The 21,851-nt window shown below is 34.2% G+C and overlaps 1 protein-coding gene across 2 annotated transcripts in view; it reads left to right on the top strand.

The window, feature by feature from the left end:
- ACTR3 (actin related protein 3) overlaps window positions 1-21,851 on the top strand; it is a 62,238-nt gene that overhangs the window by 22,845 nt on the left and 17,542 nt on the right. Inside the window, exons 2-6 of one of the 2 annotated variants that reach the window (XM_057747219.1) lie at window positions 3,618-3,673; window positions 9,016-9,140; window positions 13,929-14,039; window positions 17,221-17,316; window positions 19,177-19,284. In XM_057747219.1, the coding sequence (XP_057603202.1) occupies window positions 3,618-3,673; window positions 9,016-9,140; window positions 13,929-14,039; window positions 17,221-17,316; window positions 19,177-19,284 (496 nt within the window). Of the gene's footprint in view, window positions 1-3,617; window positions 3,674-9,015; window positions 9,141-12,221; window positions 12,377-13,928; window positions 14,040-17,220; window positions 17,317-19,176; window positions 19,285-21,851 lie in introns of those variants that run through there. The other variant, XM_057747220.1, reaches the window with a different exon arrangement.

Here is a 21,851-nt window from a genome sequence, read left to right as displayed (position 1 = left end):
GCTGTGCTGCCAAAAAAAAAAAGGTCAAATTCTTATTTTGTCATCTAGCGCTTTGCTCTCTCTCCACTAGAGAAGGTATGACTTTTTGGGGGATTCAGCCTAATTCAGCAAGTCTTTTCCAGATTTTAGGATATGACTTTCTCTATTTTTTAGATTACATTCTTTACCACAAACATTGTTCTTTGAGCTGGGAACTGAATTTTTAGAGGCTAAGCAGCTTGTAAAGTTAAACTAGGACATTTCCCCTAATATTTCTTTAAAATTGGTGAAAATATTGTTCTCTTTGATAACCATCAAATATTATAATTTAGTGATCTGTATCTAGTGTATCTAGACTTCACATGATTTTGTTCTTTGAGGATATTACTTATATTTTAAGTCCAAGGCAGTAGAACATTAGTAGATGTATTTGACTGTCCCCCCCCACCCTAATTTAGAAAAGTTTTTTGCTAGTGTGTTTTAAATATAGTAGAAATGGTTAAATGTTATATCCATATAGTTAATATATTGTCTGTAGTTATCTCCGTGTTTGGGGGAAGAACATACTTGTTTTGATTATGTCTTGACTTTTGTATTAAGTTTATTAGATCCTTCTTTTGGAGTTTGTTGTGAGAGTAGTTTATTGCTGAATATGCTCAACCTAGGGAAATTTATTTTGACTGGGAATGAGGTATTGGTTAATCTGGTGAACTTGTTAAATGGAGTTTTCTTAAGAGAGTTTCATGCTAATGTGATTTATACTTCAAGCATCATGCTTGTCATATATTTATCACACATAAAAATAACAATATAGGCACATATACATGTTTCCCAAGTGGTTGAGAGAAAGAGTTTATTGAAGGGAAGGATGACTCATAATTAAAATGATCAGGAAAGACTTCATGGAGGAGTCCTAAGCTGTGATAAGAGCTTTTTGAGGGGGTGCAGTGGAAGTACAGATGATGTGTGAAGGGGCAATGTGCAAATCATGTAGGGGAGAATGGGTAGCAAGTGCAGTGGGCTTTGAGTTGGGTTCATGGAAGCAAATGATGGGAGACACGTAAAGTTAAATTGAGGCTTATGAAGAATCTTAATATTTAGCTGAAGGAATCAGAATCATAATTTTTTATCTGAAAGGCACTTTTTGAACTGTTTACAATGAACCATTTTATAGAAATGGGAACAAGATTGTTCTTAATCTTGTGGGCAATAGACCCTCATTTGAAGATTTTTGAGTTAGGCGATGATTTTTAGGGAGATTATTCTCCTTTGTAGGGTCATAGAATTGGAAGCGAGACATTCTGTTCTGTTAGGGTACTGTTGTGTATAATTGCTTGAATAGCTTTGGACATAAAAGGGAAGGGATTAGTTGAAGGAATAATGAGGTATTAATTTTTCCACTAAGTGTTGGAAAGACAGTAGACTCTTAGGGTGCTGTGGCTCAGGCTTTAGACTCTCTTGTTTTAACCAGGTCTTTGTTTTGATAACGTAGAAATAATTTCTTTTGTCCACTGGTGGTGGGGTGGGGTGATGCATACTGTTGGCCCTCTTCCTCTCAGTGTCACTGTAGCCTCTACTTTTACCAGTGCTGTTCTAACTGATCCTATACTTTTAATTCAGGTAGGTTACAGTTAGTTTCAGTGAATTCAGTGGGAACAGATTCATATCAGTTGGTGGTTTTGTGCATTTGAGTTAATTCTCATTTTTCTGTACCCAAACCAGGGAGGGTGTGAGCGGTTCAGTCATGCTGATATCCATCTATTACAGGAATTCTGACCTACCACATTTGAAGATTTTACATTAAGAAGAGACTCTGGTTTGGAAGAATAAAAAAATTTGGCAGCGAGTGGGTGGAAAAAAAGATATCAGATATAAGCTATAATCTGAAAATCTTCTACAGACTGACTTTGGTTTATGGATATAGGGATCGTTTGTATCATAATGATAAGCATTTAAAAGTTTAGTTATATACATGGCCTTCATTTGATTATTGGAGGAATGGTAAATTTGAGGGAATGCATGAAAAGAGTAACTAGAGTTGACATGTATTAAGCATATACTCTGTGCCAGGTGCTGTGCTTAGTGCTTTACCTTGTTCTCTTAGTTAATACTCTGAACAATCTTGAGCTACTGCTCCTTATTTAACAAATGAAGGACTCAAGACTTAGGAATTATTATTAAATAATACTTGTACTCACAAGGGCAGAGGTAATCAACTATGTGGGAAGTTATGAAAATTTGCATAGAGGCAGTGATATTTAACCTGCAACAGTGTTAATAGTAGCTCTGTGGCATGAAAAGAGTTGGTCTTTGGAAATTGTTAGCAGTTGTTATGGTTTAGGGAGTGTGGTGTGGTGTCAGGGGTGTTGGAAGAGGTTGTCAGGAATCAAATATTAAAGGGGCTCTTTTGTATGTCCTGCGAAGAAGTTATGTTTATTTTTAAAACATGTACAGTGTGGAATCTTTGTAGAGATTTAGTCAGTGGAGCAGTATAACGTTTTGAACAGTTTACATTCTCCCCTTATTTTTTTGATGATTTAGTCTCTTTAGCACTCAGTTCTTGAACTTAATTTCAGGACTAAAATATACTCAAAAGAGAGATCCTCCCCCTTTCATTTTAGAAAAATATTTCTGCTGATATTATTAGAATCCAGGAATATCACAGCAATTTACCTGCCTACTATTTAACGGGTTTCAATATGGAGTAATATAAAATATTGTAATATGGTTTGAATATGGAGTAATATAAAATATTATAGTATAAATACTTACTTTTTAAATCCTGCTCATAGATAATAGGTTTTCCCTCATAGCTGAAGTGTCTAGTTGTCTCCTAAGTAGCCCTCAACATGCTGCTTGTCAAAGCTCAGCTTATGTATTCATCCGTTGTTGTTGTTGTTGTTATTTTGTTATTTTAAGGCTGTAGGCTGAATCTATTGTGGCAAAACATTTTAAAATTTATACCTTTTTTGAATAACAATACATTCAAATGATATGAAATGATACACAATAAAGAAATCTCCTCACCCTTGCCTGTCACCTACCTAATTCTCATCTCTAGAGACAACCAAAATCTGTACGCTTCCAGAGATAATCTGTGCCTGTACAACCAAATATATTTTGTATGTTTTACCCCTATGCTTTATTTTTTTATAAATATCACATAGTTGAATCATTGTTCTGTACCTTGTTTTTGTTCATTTAGCAATATATTTTGGAGATTGTTCCATATCTGTACATAAAGAGCTTCAATCTATTTTTTAATAGCTGCATAATATTCTATAGTATAAACATAGCATATTTAACTAGTTTCTCATTTGATGATTGTTTATTTCTAGTCTTTCCCTATTATAAGCAGGATAGTCACAAAAGGCCCTGTTATATGTTATTTTGTACATATATGAATATCCCTAGAGGATCAGTTTCTAGAAGTACAATTTCTGGTTAAAAGCTATGGGTGTTTATAATTTTGATATAATTTTGAAAGTAGAGATGTTTAAATGAATGGAAACTATGGAATTTTGTATATTATTTACCCAGAAGGGAATCTCACTTTATAGCAAATGGAAATCTAAGAATTAAATTCATAATTGCTAAGATATTAGTGAAATCCTTATAAAATTATTTTTGCTTTTCAGGTATACAAAGCTAGGATATGCTGGAAATACGGAACCACAGTTTATTATCCCTTCCTGTAAGTATTTCTTTTAAGTCACAAATAAGGTGGTTTAATATCTTTTTCTTAAAATAAATAATCATTTTTGATACTCTGTAAGATTTAGTCCTTTAAAAACATGGTTTACCAAGTTCTAAGTGTGGCCTCTTTTCAGATCTCTGTTTAGCTCTTCATATACCAAACCTACCAAATATCTGTTTAAATAAATGAGCTGATAATTAAACAGTTTTCTGAGTATATTGCTGTTAATAATGTGTGTCTTACTATAAGTAGTGCATTCCCCATCACACACCTACAAAGACTGTCCCTTGGTTTGTGGACGTGATTGCTATTTGCAGGGCTTGTGGCTGTTGACATCCCTGACAAGAGCCCATGTTTCAAAATAAGGATGGCATCTCATCTTTGGAGATGTTGACTTCAGCTGTTTTCTAATATCTTATAACCATACTTACATTGTTTTTGTTTTCTTTTTGTTAACTTCACTTTAGCTGACCATCCACTTTCAAGAGTTTGTCTTTCAGAAGTTTTTAAAAAGTACTCTCACACTTGGTTTATTAGTGCTCTTATTTGTTAGTCTGGGCTATGTATCTGGTCCTTGATAGACCTGTTTTGGGCTTCTGACTTTTAGACAGTTCACCTTTTGTACATTATATAGTAACATTTCTGAACTACCTGACCTACGCCAAGTTAAGACTTTAGCATATCTGATGGCAAACCTTTTGAGCCATTCCTTGGTGGCGCTAAAACTCCTAGACAGTTTAATTTGGAAGCATCACTAGTATTTGTGTGACTGTTTGAATATTTTTGTGTATTCTTATACACAAAGAAGGAAATGGAAAAAGAAACATGCAGAAATAGTGAAAGCAGCTCAGGATTCAAAAATCTGTGAAGTTGAGAGCAAGGTAGAAATTACTGTGCTTGCCCAAAACTGCAGCTCTTTAGTCTCAGTTAGTACTCATCAGACATGATTAGGTTGAATGTTTTGTCATTTATATAAAGCAAGAACAAAACTAAAATATTTGAAGTGTCAAAATTGTCTTTAAAGGGGAGGAATTATATATTTTTTTCACTCTCTAGAAACCTATTTGACTTTTACACTTCTGATATATTGGGTGGGCCAGAAAGTGCCTTCAGTTTTCTAAGTAAAAATAAAAGACATTTTTCATTTTCACCAAGAACTTTATTGAACAACGTATTCACTCTTTTGTTCCACTACCTTCTGCCATTTTTAGGCAACTTCATATTTCCATCTTCCCAAAACTTTTTACCTTTTTGAGCAAAGAACTGTTCTATGTGCCTTTTATACTCTTTCAGGGAATTGAAATTTTTTCTGTTAAGAGAATTTTATAAAGACTGAAATAAATAGAGATTCGAAGGTGCAATGTCTGATGACTATGGCGGATGAATCAGAACTTCCCCACCAAGCTGTAACAGTTTTTGCTGGTCATCAGAGAAACATGCAGTCTTGCATTATCCTGATGCGAGATAATGCATTTTCTGTTGAATAATTCTGGATGCTTTTCACTTGGTCTAATTGGAAGTAGTATTTGTTGCTTGTTTGGTTTTGCGGAAGGAGCTCATAATAGGAGGCTCCCTTCCAATCCCACCACATACACAACATCACCTTCTTTAGATGAAGACCAACCTTTGGTGTGGTTGGTAGCGATTCATTTCACTTGCCCCATGATCTCTTCCATTCCACATTGTTGTACAGTATCCACTTTTCATCACCCATCAAAATTTGTTTTAAAAATGGAACATTTTCATTACTTTTCAATAGAAAATCACATGTGGAAATATGATCAAGAAGATTTTTTTTCACTTTATTTATGTGGAACCCAAACATCAAAACGATTCTTATAACCAAGCGGGTGCAAATGATTTTCAGTGCTTGATTTGGATATTTTGAGTATGCCGGCTGTGTCCCCCATGGTATAACATTGATTGTTCTCAGTTATTGTTTCGATTTGATCACTGTCAGCATCAACTGGTCTACCTTACTGTGGACATCATCCAGCGAGAAATCTCCAGCACGAAACTTCACTTTTGACACATTTGATCCATCACAGCACCTTCTACATACACTGTACAGATCTTTTTTTGCGTTTCAGTTGATTTTTACTTTTCTTGAAATAATAAAGCATAATATGCCAGAATTGTTGCTTTTTTTCTTCCATCTTCAGTATTAAAATGGCCACAGAAAAATTCACCGGTTTTGATGTTTTTTTTAAATGCATGCTGATATGACAGCTGTCACATACAATCTAACAAAATTGTTTTGAATGAAGTTAAAGACAACTAAGTGCTACCAGAGCCATCTTATGGAAAAAACCCGAACAAACCTTTTGGCCCACCCAATAGTTTTGGTATACTTTTCTAGGGATTGATTATCTCAAGAATTCAGGTTACTGGGGACTTCCTAGGTGGCGCAGTGGTAAAGAATCCACCTGCCAATGCAGGGGACACAGATTCGAGCCCTGCCCTGGGAAGATTCCACATGCTGCGGAGCAACTAAGCTCGTGCACCGTAACTATTGAGCCTGTGCTCTAGAGCCCGTGAGCCACAACTACTGAGCCCATGTGCCACAACTATTGAAGCCCACACGCCTAGGGCCCATGCTCCACAACAAGAGAAGCCATTACAATGAGGAGCCCGTGCACCATAATGAAGAGTAGCACCCACTCTCAGCAACTAGAGAAAACCCGTGTGCAGCAACGAAGACCCAACAAAGCCAATAAATAAAATAAATTAAAAACAAAAAAAAAGAATTTAGGTTATTACCTAAGTCTAATACCTTAATACCTGAAATGGATTTTAGGTGACACGGATGAAATAGCTCATTCATAGGACTATAGTAGTCTTAATTTGTAGTACTGTTGTCTTTTTCCTTATGTTTTATTCATGCATATTTATTATCTACACTAAGGGACAGATTTGCTTTTTTTTTAAACTTTTGTCTCACATTTACATATAAATATATTGATAGTTTGTTGTTTTAAGACTTTGATGACAAATATTGGCTCTGTTGCTGACTAAAATAGAAGTATTTTTGTGAACTAGTACCTGATATTAGTTATATTTGAGTTTAGTATTATACCATTGTGTGTGGTTGTATTAGTTTCCAAAGGCTGTCGAAGCAAAGTACCAAAAGCCAGGTGTCTTAAAATAACAGAAACTTTTAGTCCTGGAGTCTAGAAGTCCAAAATCAAGCTGTCAGCAGGGCCATCATCTTGCTGACAGCTCTAGGGGAGAAATCTTTCATGTCTTTTGAAGCTTCTGGTGTTTTCTGACAATCCTTGATGTTCCTTGGCTTGTATATGCATCACTCCAGTCACATGGCTGTCCCTGTGTGTCTTCACACCGTTTTTCTTCTGTGCATGGATATGTCCAAGTTTCCTATTTTTATAAGAACATCAGTCATTGGATATAGCCCATCCTGCTAACCTCATTTTAAGTTGAAAGACTCTATTTCCAAATAAGGTCACACTCTGAGGTAGACCTAAACATATCTTTATGAGGGTACACAATTCAACCCATAAAATGCTGATTTTGTAATCTCTTAGTTTGTAATCTTTTATAAGGCATTATGTTGTGATTAAACATTTATTTCAGGAGATTACTGATGTGTTAACTCTCATCCTTGCAAAATTTGGTTTTGCTTAATGTTCTTAAGTGGCTGTGTTAAGTCTTTGTTGGAAGCCCATATATTTTTTTTTTTAATTAATTTATTTATTTATTGGCTGTGTTGGGTCCTCTTTGCTGTTCGTGGGCTTTCTCTCGTGGTGGAGAGCAGGGGCCACTCTGTTATGGTGCGTGGGCTTCTCACTGCGGTGGCTTCTCGTGTTGCAGAGCATGAGCTCTAGGTGTGTGGGCTTCAGTAGTTGTGGCTCATGGGCTTTAGAGCACAGGCTCAGTAGTTGTGGTGCACAGGCTTAGTTGCCCCTCGGCATGTGGGATCTTCCCTACCCAGGGATCGAACCCGTGTGCCCTGCATTGGCAGGCAGATTCTTAACCACTGTGCCACCAGGGAAGCCCAGCCCATATAATTTTGATCTTTTGAACCTTGGGTTCTCATCACCATTGTATCCTTTCTCTGTTTCATCTTTCTGCCAAAATTTGCAGTTTTAGTCTTCATTGTCTTTCTTATGAGAAGTTGCAGCATGTTAAAAATCCATTTACATACTGAAAGAACGTTTTTGATTTGGAGTGTTTTTTCACCCAGCCTGTTTTAATGCTGCAGGTGTAGTTTCTTAATGAGCAGATATAATCATTGCCACTGATGAGCATGGATATTTGATCTGGAAAAACCTGTGGTTATGGTTCAAAGTTATTTTCATAATCTTTGTTTTCTAGGAAATTTATAGTGAGCCATCTGGATGTCTATGTACATTATAAATAAATTGCTAGAGAAACTTTCTATCATGTAGAAGTAGATTGAATTTAAAATTTCCTTCAGTATTTTCTACCCACCTTATTAAGGATATAAATTGTTATTAAATGACAGTGTAACAGTTGAATGCTGCATCAGCTTAAGTGCAATGCAGTTCAGTTTTTCAAAAAAAATTTTTGGCTGTGCCTTGTTCCATGTAGAATATTAGTTCCCCTATCAGGGAGCGAACCCAAGCCTCCTTCAGTGAAAGTGCGTACTCTTAACCACTGACTGTCAGTGAAGTCCCCATGCAAATATTTTGAATGAAGAACTGTTTAACTTGAAGCATTCAGAAATTTATAATTTAAATAAGAAATATACAAGTTTTAGGTCTAGAACTATATGCTGGATTTCTGAAATTATGTAAGGAGATTGTTGTGGGTTTTACCTAAATTATTTGAAGTTTCCTTTTGAATTTGTGATTTAAGTTTAACGTCCTTATGCCAGTGTTATAACTAAATTACTAGTTCATAATAGTGCAAATAGGATAGAAATGTGAAGAAAGCTTTAAAAAAAATTTCCCTGTGCAATTTTCCTACTTTTATTTATTACTGCTTTTTTTTTCTTTCTGATTGTCCATCAAGCATATGTTGACTTGGTGGAGTTAACAATTTTACTCAGATCTTACCTAGTTTTTAAAAACATAACTGAAACATTCCCACGGCAGTACTTGTTTTTTATTTTTATTTTTTTATTTTTATTTTTTATTTTTTTTGGCTTTTTGCACTTGTTGCCTTGTCTCTGGGTGAAAGTTGAAATTTCATTGTGTTAAATGAATTTTGTAATGACCTTTTTGCTTTAATTTGACATTTTAAATATACTAGATTATGTTCTGTTTAATAAGTATTACGGAAGAAATACAAGTGAAAAATTCTTCTCAACTTGAAAAAAATACAATTTTTGACATGTATAAATAACTTCTGTTTTAAAGGTATTGCTATTAAGGAGTCAGCAAAAGTGGGTGATCAAGCTCAAAGGAGGGTGATGAAAGGTGTTGATGACCTAGACTTCTTCATTGGTGATGAAGCAATAGAAAAACCTACATATGCAACAAAGGTATATTTTTATGGTTTGTATACATATAAATAACGTTTTCTTTCAAAAAATTAGTTTGTTCAATAATTGTGCCACCTGGAATTTCACTCAGTTACAGGCCTAATACCCTCAACCTCTTCACAATAGAAATTTCTTCTTTTCTGTGGCTCCTCCCAACCTTGCTTTAAATGTACTGATTTTTTTCCCCAAGAGGAAGATTTTATTTTAGTCCCTTCAACTGAGTGGTGTTTACTTTTTTGATCTTAGAATCATCAATGTGATTGGCTTTCTTTTGCCTCCACATCACCATACCTAGAGATATTTCCCTCCCATCTTTATTCAGACCTAACTATTTCTCCCCTTTTGAAGCCTATGTCATCTGGAAGTGCCACTCTTTTTTCTTTCTCCTTTTTATCTTTTCCCCTTTCTTATTTGTTCCCTACCCTTCTTCCTCCCTCTCCCTTTTTATTGAGGTATACTTTATATACAGTAAAATAGGTAAGGCTTACTTATACAGTTTAAAAATTTTTGTGACTGTAATCATAAAAGTTCAGGATATAGAACAAATCGAGTAACCCAGATGCTTTTCTTGTGTCTACTCCCACAGTCACTTCCCCCACCTGCACCAAAAGGTAAACACTATTCAAAAAGACTTTACCTAATTTGCACATTTCTCCCTTTGTGCCTCTTTTCTTCCCTTCTTGTAATTTATTCAACAAACAATTACCAAGTATAAATAATTTACTAAGTGTTGAGATTAAATAAGAAAAATGGCTTTCCTGACTTCAAGGCTATTATAATGTGGTGGAAAGGAAACCATGAAGAAATAATTATAAGTGGTTTGTAGTTATACAAATATTTGGCTTTTGGAGCTTAGAAACAAGACAGAACTAGAGATAAATATTTGGAAGGTATTAGTTACCTCTGGAAGGGGTAAGATTCCCTAGGGGTAGGCCTAGGACAGAGCCTGATCAATGCACCATTTAGGTTTGGATGGAGGAGGAAAGCCTACAGAGGAGACTGTAGAAGGCATAGTTAGACTGGGTAAACAGGGAGTGATAAACAGTGTATCAAGTAAGCTGGAGCCCATGGGTTATTTGCTATCTTTAGCTACATGAATGTCATTTATAACCTTAATAAGAATAGTTTTAGAAGAGCAGTGAGGCTGGATTAAAGTAGATTGGATTGTGAATGATGAGGGAAAAATGACTAATATTCAGTAGGGTTTGGCTTTGATTGGGAAGGAAAGATGAGACAAATTGTGGGCTTAAGATGGAAGAGATGTTTAAATGCTAATGTGAAAGAGTAATTAGAGAAAGAGATTAAAGTAACAGGAAAGATGGAGTATAATACAGGTCTCTGACAAAGCTAGAGGGGTGGAATCCAGAGCACAGATGATCTAATTGATATACGGAGGATCTCTTAAATTATAAAAAAGTGAACAAGAAAAAAGAGGTAAGTATGGAATCAGTTTTATAGATTTGGTGAAGAAAGATTGGATTCCTGACTTCTGCTTTCCTTGTGAAGTACATGGTGACGTTATCTCTGATGCCCAGGGAATAGGGGGAGAAAGTGAAATCTGAGTGATAGGGAGAATATTTAAAGTCATCCCTGTGGAGAGTAAAAAATGAACGGAGAGAGAAACAAAAGCTTGCCAGGTAAATTTAGGTCCATTTGGGAAGAGCAATTATTAATTCTTAGTTTTATCAACCAGTTATGTGTGATTTGTATGATCAGCATTCTGGGTATAGGCAAGTTTAGGGTAGGATCATGCTGAGTTGGCTTTTGGTAGATGGAGCAACGAAAGGGAGTATGAATAGTCAATGTGATGGGGCCTAAAATCTAAACTCTGTGTGTGTGTTTATGTGTGTTGTGAGGGAGATGGTTTTTGGCTAGGGAAGAATTACAACAGCCAGTGGATTGCAAGTCTAATTGTGATTGAGGGAAATACAGTGAGGCGCTGGAGTATGCTAGAGAGAGAAGTAGTGATCAGAGCAGGGCGTACTTGCATTTCAGGGGTTTAGAGATGATAGTGATGATCTACACTGTGGCCAGAATGGAAAAGACACCTTCAGAGGTGGTGAAGTTAGTGAGCCAAGAGGCCAGAGTTCCTCTGGATTGATTCTATTCTCTTAAACACGTTTTCAAGTCTTCCAAATGCAAAAAACACACCCAAACGACAAAACTTCTTTCAATCCTACCTTCTTTCCTCAGCATTTTAGTTATTGTTTTATTTTCCTCTTTCCATTTAAAACCAAACTTCTTATTTAGACTCATTATTTGATAAGCTTTTTGTTAAATCCAATTATTTGTGACTATCTTCATCCTCCTTGATTGGTCTTTCTTTCATAAGATACTGTGCTGGTTCTCTTTCTAATGTGGACTTTTGCTTTTATTTGTTACTGTTTATTTTTTTCTTCTACTGTCACTGGTTCTTCCTCCTTTGCCTGTTGCTCAAATGTCAGTATTTCCTGGGTACTGTCCTCGATTCTCTTTTATTTCTTTGTTAAAGACTTACTCTAGGTAATCTCATTCACACCTTCGTCTACAGCCACAGCCTAGATCTCCACTTCCAGTTCCTTCCATTCGTTTTCCAGCTACCTATGTTGCCTACCTACTACCTGGTCTTGAATTTAGTATATACAAAGCAAAATTTATTATATATACTTCACCCTTGCTTATTCCAAGATAAGACAAAACACAACTTTTGTGTGTCTTGATTAATAGATCCTTTCCATCCTGACCTCATAGCTAGAAACCTATTGATATCTTTGAGTTTTTCCTCATAGTGACAGGAGCCTTGAATCTGGCCTAACATTATTTACAGCACAACTGGCAGCTTTTATTCTTTCTTGCTTGGTTCTTTTAAGGTTCATTTCAGCTTTCCCCGTGCTGCTATAATAATCTTAAAAATCGAAGCTATTCTTGTTGTACCCTGCTTGAAAATTTCTACTGATGTCCTGTTTCTTATAGAACAAAACCCAAATAGAGGCAAATAGTAGTTTTTGAGAACCTGGTCCCCTTCGTCTAGAACTGATCTATCTACACCCCTTTCCCTAAAGGCACACATATTTTTCATTGATAACTGTCATGTCTGTATATTATGCAATGTTTGTATATATTTTTTTCTATTCTCTATTTACATTTTCTTTTACCCCTCCCCCCCCAAACAATTAACAAGGTTGTTCCTTTAAGCTCATAGAGGAATAGGAACCTCCAATTTTCCCTCTGAAGCCAAGTTGATCATCTTGTCCTAGGTACTTTATTTCTTTAAAAACTTATAGTGTAATGTTTGTATCTGTTTCTTTCACTAGACAGCTTCTTGTGGCAGGATGTTCATGTCCTTAGCATTTGTGCCAATGGTTCATAGTAGGTGCACAATAATAAATGAGGAATAAATGAATAAATAACACATAGAACATTAAAATATGTAAACTTCCAGTAATGTTATAAAATGAACGATATAGTAAAGTACATTTTTTTCCTTCTCTAAAGCAAAGTGAGGAATAAAAATTATTAAATATAATGCCTTAAAAAGTATCTAGAAATCTATGGTGAAATGTGGGTATTAGGAATTAATAGATAAGAGGTTTAATAATTGAGTAGATGACTATGGGATATTTATTTCAGTAATGCATTCAGCCTTAGGTACTGAGTGTATTTGTATTATGTGCATGGAACTGTATTTTTTTTGTTTTTCTTTTGTATATTTTTTTGAAGTTTTTTGCCTAAGTTTTTACTTTACTTAAGGAATTCTTCATATATTCAGAATACTAATCTTTTGTTTAGTTGTATGTGTTGTGAAACTATTTTATTGCAGAGATTCACAAACTTTCTCAGTGTCCATAGTGTCTCAGTAAAATTTTTTACAGTGTCAGAAATTCCTAACAGTTCTGTTTGTTAAGTAGCAACTTAATAGCCACTTGAAAAGAATAAGACACTTATTTGAAAGGAGAATATTTTTGTTTAATTGTTAAATAATCACAGTTACTATTAGGTTGCATGTCATGCACTTCACAGTTTCTCACACCTGGAATCAGATTGCACATCACCATCCTCATTTCTTATTTTACGTAGGTTCTTTGGGGGAGGTATTTAGTTTTCATCATAGCAACTGCTGGCAACCAAGCTTTTCAAAGAAGTGATGTTACTGGAGGAATATAGTATGATCTGATGTTGAAACTGAACTACTTTAAACTAGTAGATATGCAGTGTCAGACTGATTCTGAGTATCACCAAGTTTCCCTGGAAGATTTAAAATATTTGAGGAGTCGTGAATTTGCTGTGGTACCCTGGGGCTCAGTTTTGGTTGTTTGGTTCTATACAGATATATGACTTGTCATAAAATTTTGCTTGCTTGATTTTTGTTTATTTTTGCTCTGTACTTACCAACTGTATTTTATATATTGGGCACACAACAAATATTTGTGAAAGAGCTAGTAAATTCAAGATTAGCAAACTGCCATAACTTGTAATTTTCACAGGCTGAATTTCAGTGGGTTACTGTTTCCATTATTACAGAATTTTCAGAAGTCCAGAAAGACTGGTACAGTGACCTTCCATCTAGATTGAACAGTTTTTAACATTTTGACAGATTTGCATTGTTTTTTTAATTGAAACATCTGAAAATATGTTGTAGAAATAATTTCCTTTATCTCTAAATAAAGTAGGCATCTTCTAATGATCTGCATGTCATTAGCACACCTAAGAAATGCTATCCTCATCTAACATTCACTAATGATCTGTTATTTTTTATTGCTTTTGATATTAGTGAAGGTTGAATTCCTGTTTTATTTTCTGTTTTTATAGTGGCCAATCCGCCATGGTATAGTTGAAGATTGGGACTTGATGGAAAGGTTTATGGAACAAGTGATCTTTAAATATTTAAGGGCGGAACCTGAAGACCATTATTTTCTTTTGGTAAGTACAAATTATAATTTCTGTGAGGAAATTTTTGAAGAAATTTAATGAGAATGTTTTCATCATATCTGTACTCAATAGGGCATACTTTATTAAATTGTCATGTATCTAAAGACTTTTAAAGCTGTATTATCTTAAATATCTTTAACAGTAAGTTTTAGGGAAAAAAGTTGGAAATATGCCATTTTCTTTTTTTAAAAAAATAACTAGTCTGTTTATTATTTCATTTGTAATTCTTGGTAACAAAATACAATATAGTTCAATTTTTAAACTTTTTTCTTTTTTTTTTTTTTTTTACCAAAGCAATGCATGTTCATAACTTTAAGAAATCAAGTGTTATTTAAATTAAAAAAAACCCAGCACTTTCCTTCCTCACCTCTCCCTACCCTTGAACCCTTGATTCCCCAGAGACAAACACTTTAAATTTTTAAAAAGTTTTTCTTCATAGTTATCTCATGTATTTCTACTATTTTTGTTGTTGTTGTTTGTTTTTAAATGTTAGACACTATTAACTTCCTACTAGGAAAGATGAGTATTTTGTTCTTTTCCTTTTATCCCCCCTCCTTAACACAAAATCCTTATCTTCTCCCTCTTTCTTTTTTTTTTTTTTTAATTTTATTATTTATTATTTATTCTACTGCTGTGATTGGTCTTTTTTGCTGTGTGCGGGCTTTCTTTCAGTTGTGGTGAGTGCGGGCTACTCTTCTTTGTGGTGTGCGGGCTCCTCATTGCCATGGCTTCTCTTGTTGTGGAGCGTGGGCTCTAGGTGTGTGGGCTTTAGTAGTTGCAGCACATGGGCTCAATAGTTGTGGCTCACAGGCTCTAAAGCTCAGGCTCAATAGTTGTAGCACACGGGCTTAGTTGCTCCGTGGCATGTGGGATCTTCCCAGAGCAGGGATCGAGCCCGTGTCCCCTGCATTGGCAATGCGGATTCTCAACCACTGTGCCACCTAGGAAGCCCTCTTCTCCCTCTTTCTGTGATATAGTTATGTCATAATTTTGGGTTAAATTAATATTTTGTGTTTTATTATGGTGATTGTGAATATTGTTTATGGTTGGACCATAAACATAAAGTTGAAAGAACCTTGCAATGAACACTCCATATACCCATAACCTAGACTCAGCAATTAATTTTACTATAATTGTTTTAGGACGTCTGTCTATTGGGTTATCCTTCTGTCATGCCATCTTATTTTTTTAATCACTTCAAAATGAGTTGCAGGTGGAGTCGTTTCACCCCTAAAACTTTAACATACATTATCATTAACTAGACTGTATTGTTTACATTTTTTCTTTTGTATAAAGCTTACATTCTATAAAATCACACATCTTAACCATACCATTTTATGGGTCTGACTGGGCATTGGCAAGCTTTCTTTATAGCTAGATAGCAAATATTTTTGGCTTTGTGGACTATGTGGTCTCTGTCGCAGCTGCTTAGTTAGCTCTGCTGTTGAAGTAGGAAAGCAGCCATAGGCAATACTTAAATGAGTAGCTATGAATGTGTTCTAATAAAATTCTATTTACAAAAAGAAGTGGTGGACTAGATTGGCCTGCAGGATGCATGATGTAGTTTGCCCATCCCCTGGTTTTGACAGATGTATAGGTCTGGGTAACCTAAACGCTTATCAAGATATAGAGCTTTTCTGTTAACCTGGAAAGTTATCTCATGCCCTTTTCTAGTTAATCCCTGCCCCCATGCGCTGGAGGCAACCCTTGTTCAAATTTTTTCCAGCACATATATGTTTTGCTTATATTTGAGTTTCATGTAAATGAAATTGTACAAGATGTGCTCTTTGGTAAGGCTTCACTCATCATAATCTTGAGATTCATCCATGTTGTTGCATATACAAGTAATTGGTTGCTTTTTGTTGCTTGGTTGTATTCCATGGTATGAATATGCCTCACTGTCCATTTTCCTGTTGATAATCACCAGGGCTGTTTCAAGTTTTTGATTATTGTGAATATTTTGGGTATTGCGAACATTCTTAAGTCTTTTTGTGGACATGTTTTTATTTCTCTTATGTAAATACCTAGATGTGGAGTTGCTGTGTCACAGGGTAGATGCATAATTGATTTTATAGGAAACTTTCAGAACTTTTTCCAAGGGGTTGTCCCTTTTTGTACACCCACCAGCTGCATGTTAGTGATCTGATTACTTTATGTTCTGTCCAGCATTTGATGTGTCAGTCTTTTTAATTTTAGCTGTTCTGGGGGGTATGTAAGCTTTCTCATTTTGGTTTTAATTTTTCTGATGACTGTTGATGTTGAATACTTTTTCATGTGCTTATTAGCTGTTTGTATATTTTCCTTTTGAGGTCTTCTGATTATATTTTATTTTGTATAGAATTTCTGTTTTTCTTAGAGTTTTCAGTTTGCTTAATTTTGTATGTAACTGTTACTAAATTATCTTCAAACTCTTGAACATTAGTCCAGAACCCTCCTAAATAAGTTTAAACACATCGAGTAGTTTAGAAGTTAAAGGTTTTACGTATGGAAAAAGTCTAATCCTCGTTAATTTTTTCAAAAAAATTTTATGGTGTCTTAAAATTTTAAAAAAATGATTTTATTTGTAATGAATTTAAGTTTTATCTGTCTTTCCTTTTGGAATTTATGCTCATTAAATTTAAGCAATCATTCCTTACCTCAAGGTTGAAAAGGTAATTCTTCTGTATTAAGTTTAAATGTTGCATTTCAAGTTTAAATATTTGAGATAACAAAAAAGGATTGGATCGTGAAATCAGATTCATAAGAGCTATGTCTTACATAGTTTCAAGCTTTGGTAATATAAAATGATATAGGTATTCCTGAGGCATAGGTGAAACATTAAATCCAGGGTTTTGAGTGCTGTTCCTTAGGTCCTTTCTTGCCTCATTGGGGTGTGTTCTGGCCCAGACTTAACCTACAGGTTTCTAAGTGATGTGATGTGTGCAGTCACATAAGTTAAACTGAAGAGAACTGTGTAAACATCTCCATTTTATACTCTTGCAGTCATATCTACATATAGATCTGTTTGAATTCTCTACGGTTTTTTTTGGTTTGTGTGACTTTATTTTTGTACCTCTAAGTTTAATGACTTAAATACAGTGTTTGAAATACATTATTTCCCACTTAAAAATTGTCTGTAAAGTTATCAAAATAATTTGATATTGCCTATTTAAAATCATATTCAATTTAATAGACTGAACCTCCACTGAATACTCCAGAAAACAGGGAATATACTGCTGAAATAATGTTTGAGTCCTTCAATGTTCCGGGCTTGTACATTGCTGTACAGGTAAGCAAGTTTTTAAGTGAAAATAAGCTTGACTCTTAAATTTTAATCTGGTTTAATTCACTCTTAAAATATTTGTATATTTTTCTTAACCTCAAAGTGTATCATAGTTTTCTACTGAATTGATAATTTAGAAATCATATTAGAGGAATGGAGCTATTTAATCAGTAAAAGAGAAATGTTAAAGGAAGTAAGTTAATAGTTTTTGGATAAATTAAGACCTTTCATAGAACAGAAATAAGGGAACTAATTTATTGAGAATTTACTCTATGTCAGGAACTATATATACACATTCATTTACCCTTGTAATGTTCATTGTGTCCTTTTTTTGTAGTCTGTTTTGAATGACTTACCACTACATATATTTGACCACTGTCTCCTTTGTGCCCCTCTGTATCCTGTATGTCACAAATCCCCATAATATTTTATTGCATTTAATTTGTATATATTATCTGTATGGAACAGCTTCTCTCCCATCCCTCAGGATCAGAGCTTACTTCTTAACTTGTTTTTTAGCCCTGTAGCAAATGTGATACCTGGCATATCACAATTGCTTAATAAGTATATAAATTATTGTGTAGTTCTGTTAGCCCACAGTTATAGTGTGATCCTATGTTAAAATAGGTTGGCCTAGTTGCCTTTCTAGGTCCCTTTCAGCTATTATATTGCAAGCAAGTAAAATAAAGCCAGGTTAATCTATTTTCTAATTATTTATCTTGTTTGAAGCTTGGATTTTTTTTTTTTTTGTAGTAGTGGTTTTGTTTTTGTTTTTCTTTTTTTTATTTATTTGATTGGCTGTGTTGGGTCTTTTTTTTCTGTGCGCAGGCTTTCTTTAGTTGCAGTGAGTGGGGGCTACTCTTTGTTGTAGTGCGCGGGTTCCTCATTGCCATGGCTTCTCTTGTTGTGGAGCATGGGCTCTAGGCGTGTGGACTTCAGTAGTTGCAGCACATGGGCTCAATAGTTGTGGCTCTTGAGCTCTAAAGCTCAGGCTCAATAGTTGTGGTGCACGAGCCCTAAAGCGCAGGCTCAATAGTTGTGGCGCATGGGCTTAGTTGCTCCACGGCATGTGGGATCTTCCTGGAGCAGGGATCAAACTTGTGTCCCCTGCATTGACAGGCAGATTCTTAACCACTGCGCAACCTAGGAAGCCCTGAAGCTTGGATTTGTATGAAATTTAGGTGTTTTTCAAATGAACTAGCTGCATTAATTTCTTAATTTGCTTAATTTTTTTCTTTTAATAGAAAAAATTATACTTTATTGCCTATGCCAAGATTTTTGTAGAAAGATGTTATTTCATCAACTTTGCTTTCCTCATTAAGTCATAAGTATTTGGAAGTGTGCAGTGGCCTTTTCTGGTTAAATACCTTGTTACATATTCCTAAATGCATGTTGCAGTTAGAAAATTTGGAATTATAAGAGTGATGCTTGTGTATAGCCATCTGTGTATTGAATAACTGATGATTGGTGGTTGTGTTTCTCTACATTACCTTCACCTTTGTGGTTTGTTACAGGCTAGGCCATATAGACATAGTTTAAGTCCTGTACTGTATTATCTCATGTTAGTTTTCCACATGTTTAGTACTGTACTACTCATGTTAGTCTTCCACATTTTATAGGAGGAAGATGGCCCTCACTAAAATATGGAAAATTTATAAAAATGCCCCTAAAAACTAATGTAAGCCTTTAGGATGTCTTAATAATATGTAGGATATGAACAGTTTTATTGTATAATACAAATTAATTTTGTGTATTTTCTTTCCAAAGATACTATATTTAAAATTGAATAAAGTACTCTAGTAAAATTTTTTTTCTATTAACTCTTTGTTGTTATTTTTTTGCCCATCATATTTCTTTTTGTTCAAGGCTGTTCTTGCCTTAGCTGCATCCTGGACCTCCAGGCAAGTAGGAGAACGGACGTTGACCGGTACGGTAATAGACAGTGGAGACGGTGTCACTCATGTCATCCCTGTGGTAAGGATTATGTTTTAAAATTACCGAACAGGGTATCAGATGACATCTACCAAAGTTTAATTATATGAATTCCACCTTTTAAAAATTTTAAATATTGCACTTAAAAATTTGCTGTAATTTGGCCATTGTTCAGCTATAGCTGTGTTTTGCTCAGATTATTAGAATTTTGTAAACAAATTCCATTTTTTTTTTTTTTTTGCTGTAGGTTTATACTACAGTTAAAAATAGTTAGAAAATTATTAGACATAGTTTCTAATTCACAATTAGGAAATGATGAATTAGAGTATCTGGAATGGAAATATACCTTTCTTTTCTTAAACATGGAACTCAATTTTCCAGTTTGGATGTGTTTGTGTGTTAGCCAGTTGATAGTTTTTCTTAACCTTAATTAACAGATTTCATACTGGTGATAGGTTAACTACTAAATAGCAGTTAGTTGAACACACATAACCATTAATGACTTTTGGAGAATTGCATTTTTGAATTAAAAAGCTCAAGTTGTGATTGTGCTTTATGGTTTGCATTTAATCAAGCACGTTAAGAAAAATGCATCAGGTTGGATTATTTTTAAAAGAGAGCACTTTTCTGCTTCCAATTTTTAATGACAAATTAGATTTCTTATTGTGTCTAATAGATTCAAAATGACTACTCGAATTCATACTAATCATTATTGGGTGGGTATGTATAGAAAGGTTTATCTTTGAAAATAATGTTTATGTTATATTAAATATCATGTAAGGAATGAAATTATTTTGAACTTTTATTTCTTCATTATTCTTATTCCTCTTTTTAATGCATCAGGCAACCTCTGTTGAAGATTGCATCCTCAGAGTGACTGCTTTTGAATTAAATGTCATAATTTACCCTTCTGATATCATAATAGTAATAATTGCCCTTTTTTAAAAAAATAAAAACTTTCTTGCGATATTATTCACACACCATACAGTTCACTCAGAGTGTACCATTCACTGTATTTTTGTGTATTCAGAAAGTGCATCCATTTCCAAAGTCAGCTTTAAAATATTTTTATCACTCTAAAAAGAAACCTTATATCTTTTAGCATTCACTCCTCCCCCATAACTTTAGCCCCTGACAACCACTAATCTACTTTCTGTCTGTATAGATTTGCTTGTTCTGGATATTTCATATAAATGGAGTCATACACTCTTATGACTGTCCTTTTTCACATAGCCCAATGTTTCAGAATTTATCCATGTTGTAGCATGTATAGTACTTCATTTTTTATTTTTGCCAAATAATATTTCATTGTATGTATATTCGACATTTTATTTTGTTGCCATTGGGGGATATTTTAATATCTTGGAAATTAGGATGTGTCCAACATTTTGATGGCTTTTTATAATTTAGTTGGCATATTTTTCTTTCTTTGTGCTGCATATTCTTTTCCATTTTTCTTCCCCCAAAATGGGAACAATAATAGTGATCTATGTCATAGAACTGTTTTGAGGATTAAATAATGCATACGTGTGTGTTGCTTAGAGATACATAAAGATTCCTAAAATGTTCGTTTAAAATTCTCATTTAAACCTCAAGATCTATGCTGTAGATTATATTACTCTTTGAGGACCTCAGTTTACTCATTTATAAAATACAAATAACTGAATTCCTCAAGATAACCAAATAATAGGTCATGGGGCTAGGATTTGAACTTGTTCTTCCTGACCACAATCTTTTTTTAGCATCTACACAATTAAGCAGTGATATTATTATCTTGGTAATTAATATCAGAATAGGTGATTTGCAAAAAGAAGTTACCTACTTGGAAAAGAAAGAGTTTTAGTAAGAATATTAAGAATTGGGTATTCCTGTTATTTTCCTGCCATCTTTTGAATTAATGGAGTTTCTTATAATTTCATCTTTTTTATTGACTTATTAGCTACGCTATATACTTTGTTATTATCATTTGTTTTTTGGTGGTTTTTGCTCTAGGGTTTATAGTAAACATCTCTAATTTATTACAGTCTAACTACAAATAATATTCTACCATTTCATAAATAAGAACATGTTAATGAAATTTAATTTTGCTACATTATTTTTGTACTTCTGAGTTGTATCAGTATATTTGTGAGTTCATTCTGCAGAATTAAATTATTTGGAATTATGATGGTGCATGGACCACCTCAGGCTTGTGAAGTTGATATCTCCTTCATTAGGAAAATGATAGCTGGCTTGTGGGTTAATGATCAGATTTTCTACAATGCAATCTAAATTGTTTGCTGAAATTATAGAAGATTTAAAAGTAATATCCTATTTGAAGTCTGTTATCTAAAACCTTTAATACTTCTGAAATTCACTGTTTTTGAGTCACTTCAGTCTTGGTTATAAACACTTATTAGTGGGAGAATAAATCTAAGTTGCTGGCCGTTCTTGTTCATAATATCTGTACAGTATTAAAAATTCTATGCTAAGTTAACTGTGAGGAATGCAGTTTAGGAATAAAGACTAGAATTCTTATATGCAGTAATCTGAGAAATTGGTCTTTAATGATTAATTTAGGTGATAACTGATTTTTGAGAATGTTGAAAGTAAATGTGACACTTTTTTTT

The sequence above is a fragment of the Hippopotamus amphibius genome, chromosome 8 (assembly GCF_030028045.1).
Source record: "Hippopotamus amphibius kiboko isolate mHipAmp2 chromosome 8, mHipAmp2.hap2, whole genome shotgun sequence".
NCBI lineage: Eukaryota > Metazoa > Chordata > Mammalia > Artiodactyla > Hippopotamidae > Hippopotamus > Hippopotamus amphibius.
Note: the sequence above shows the minus strand (reverse complement) of the source record. Positions and strands in the feature narration are given on the sequence as shown.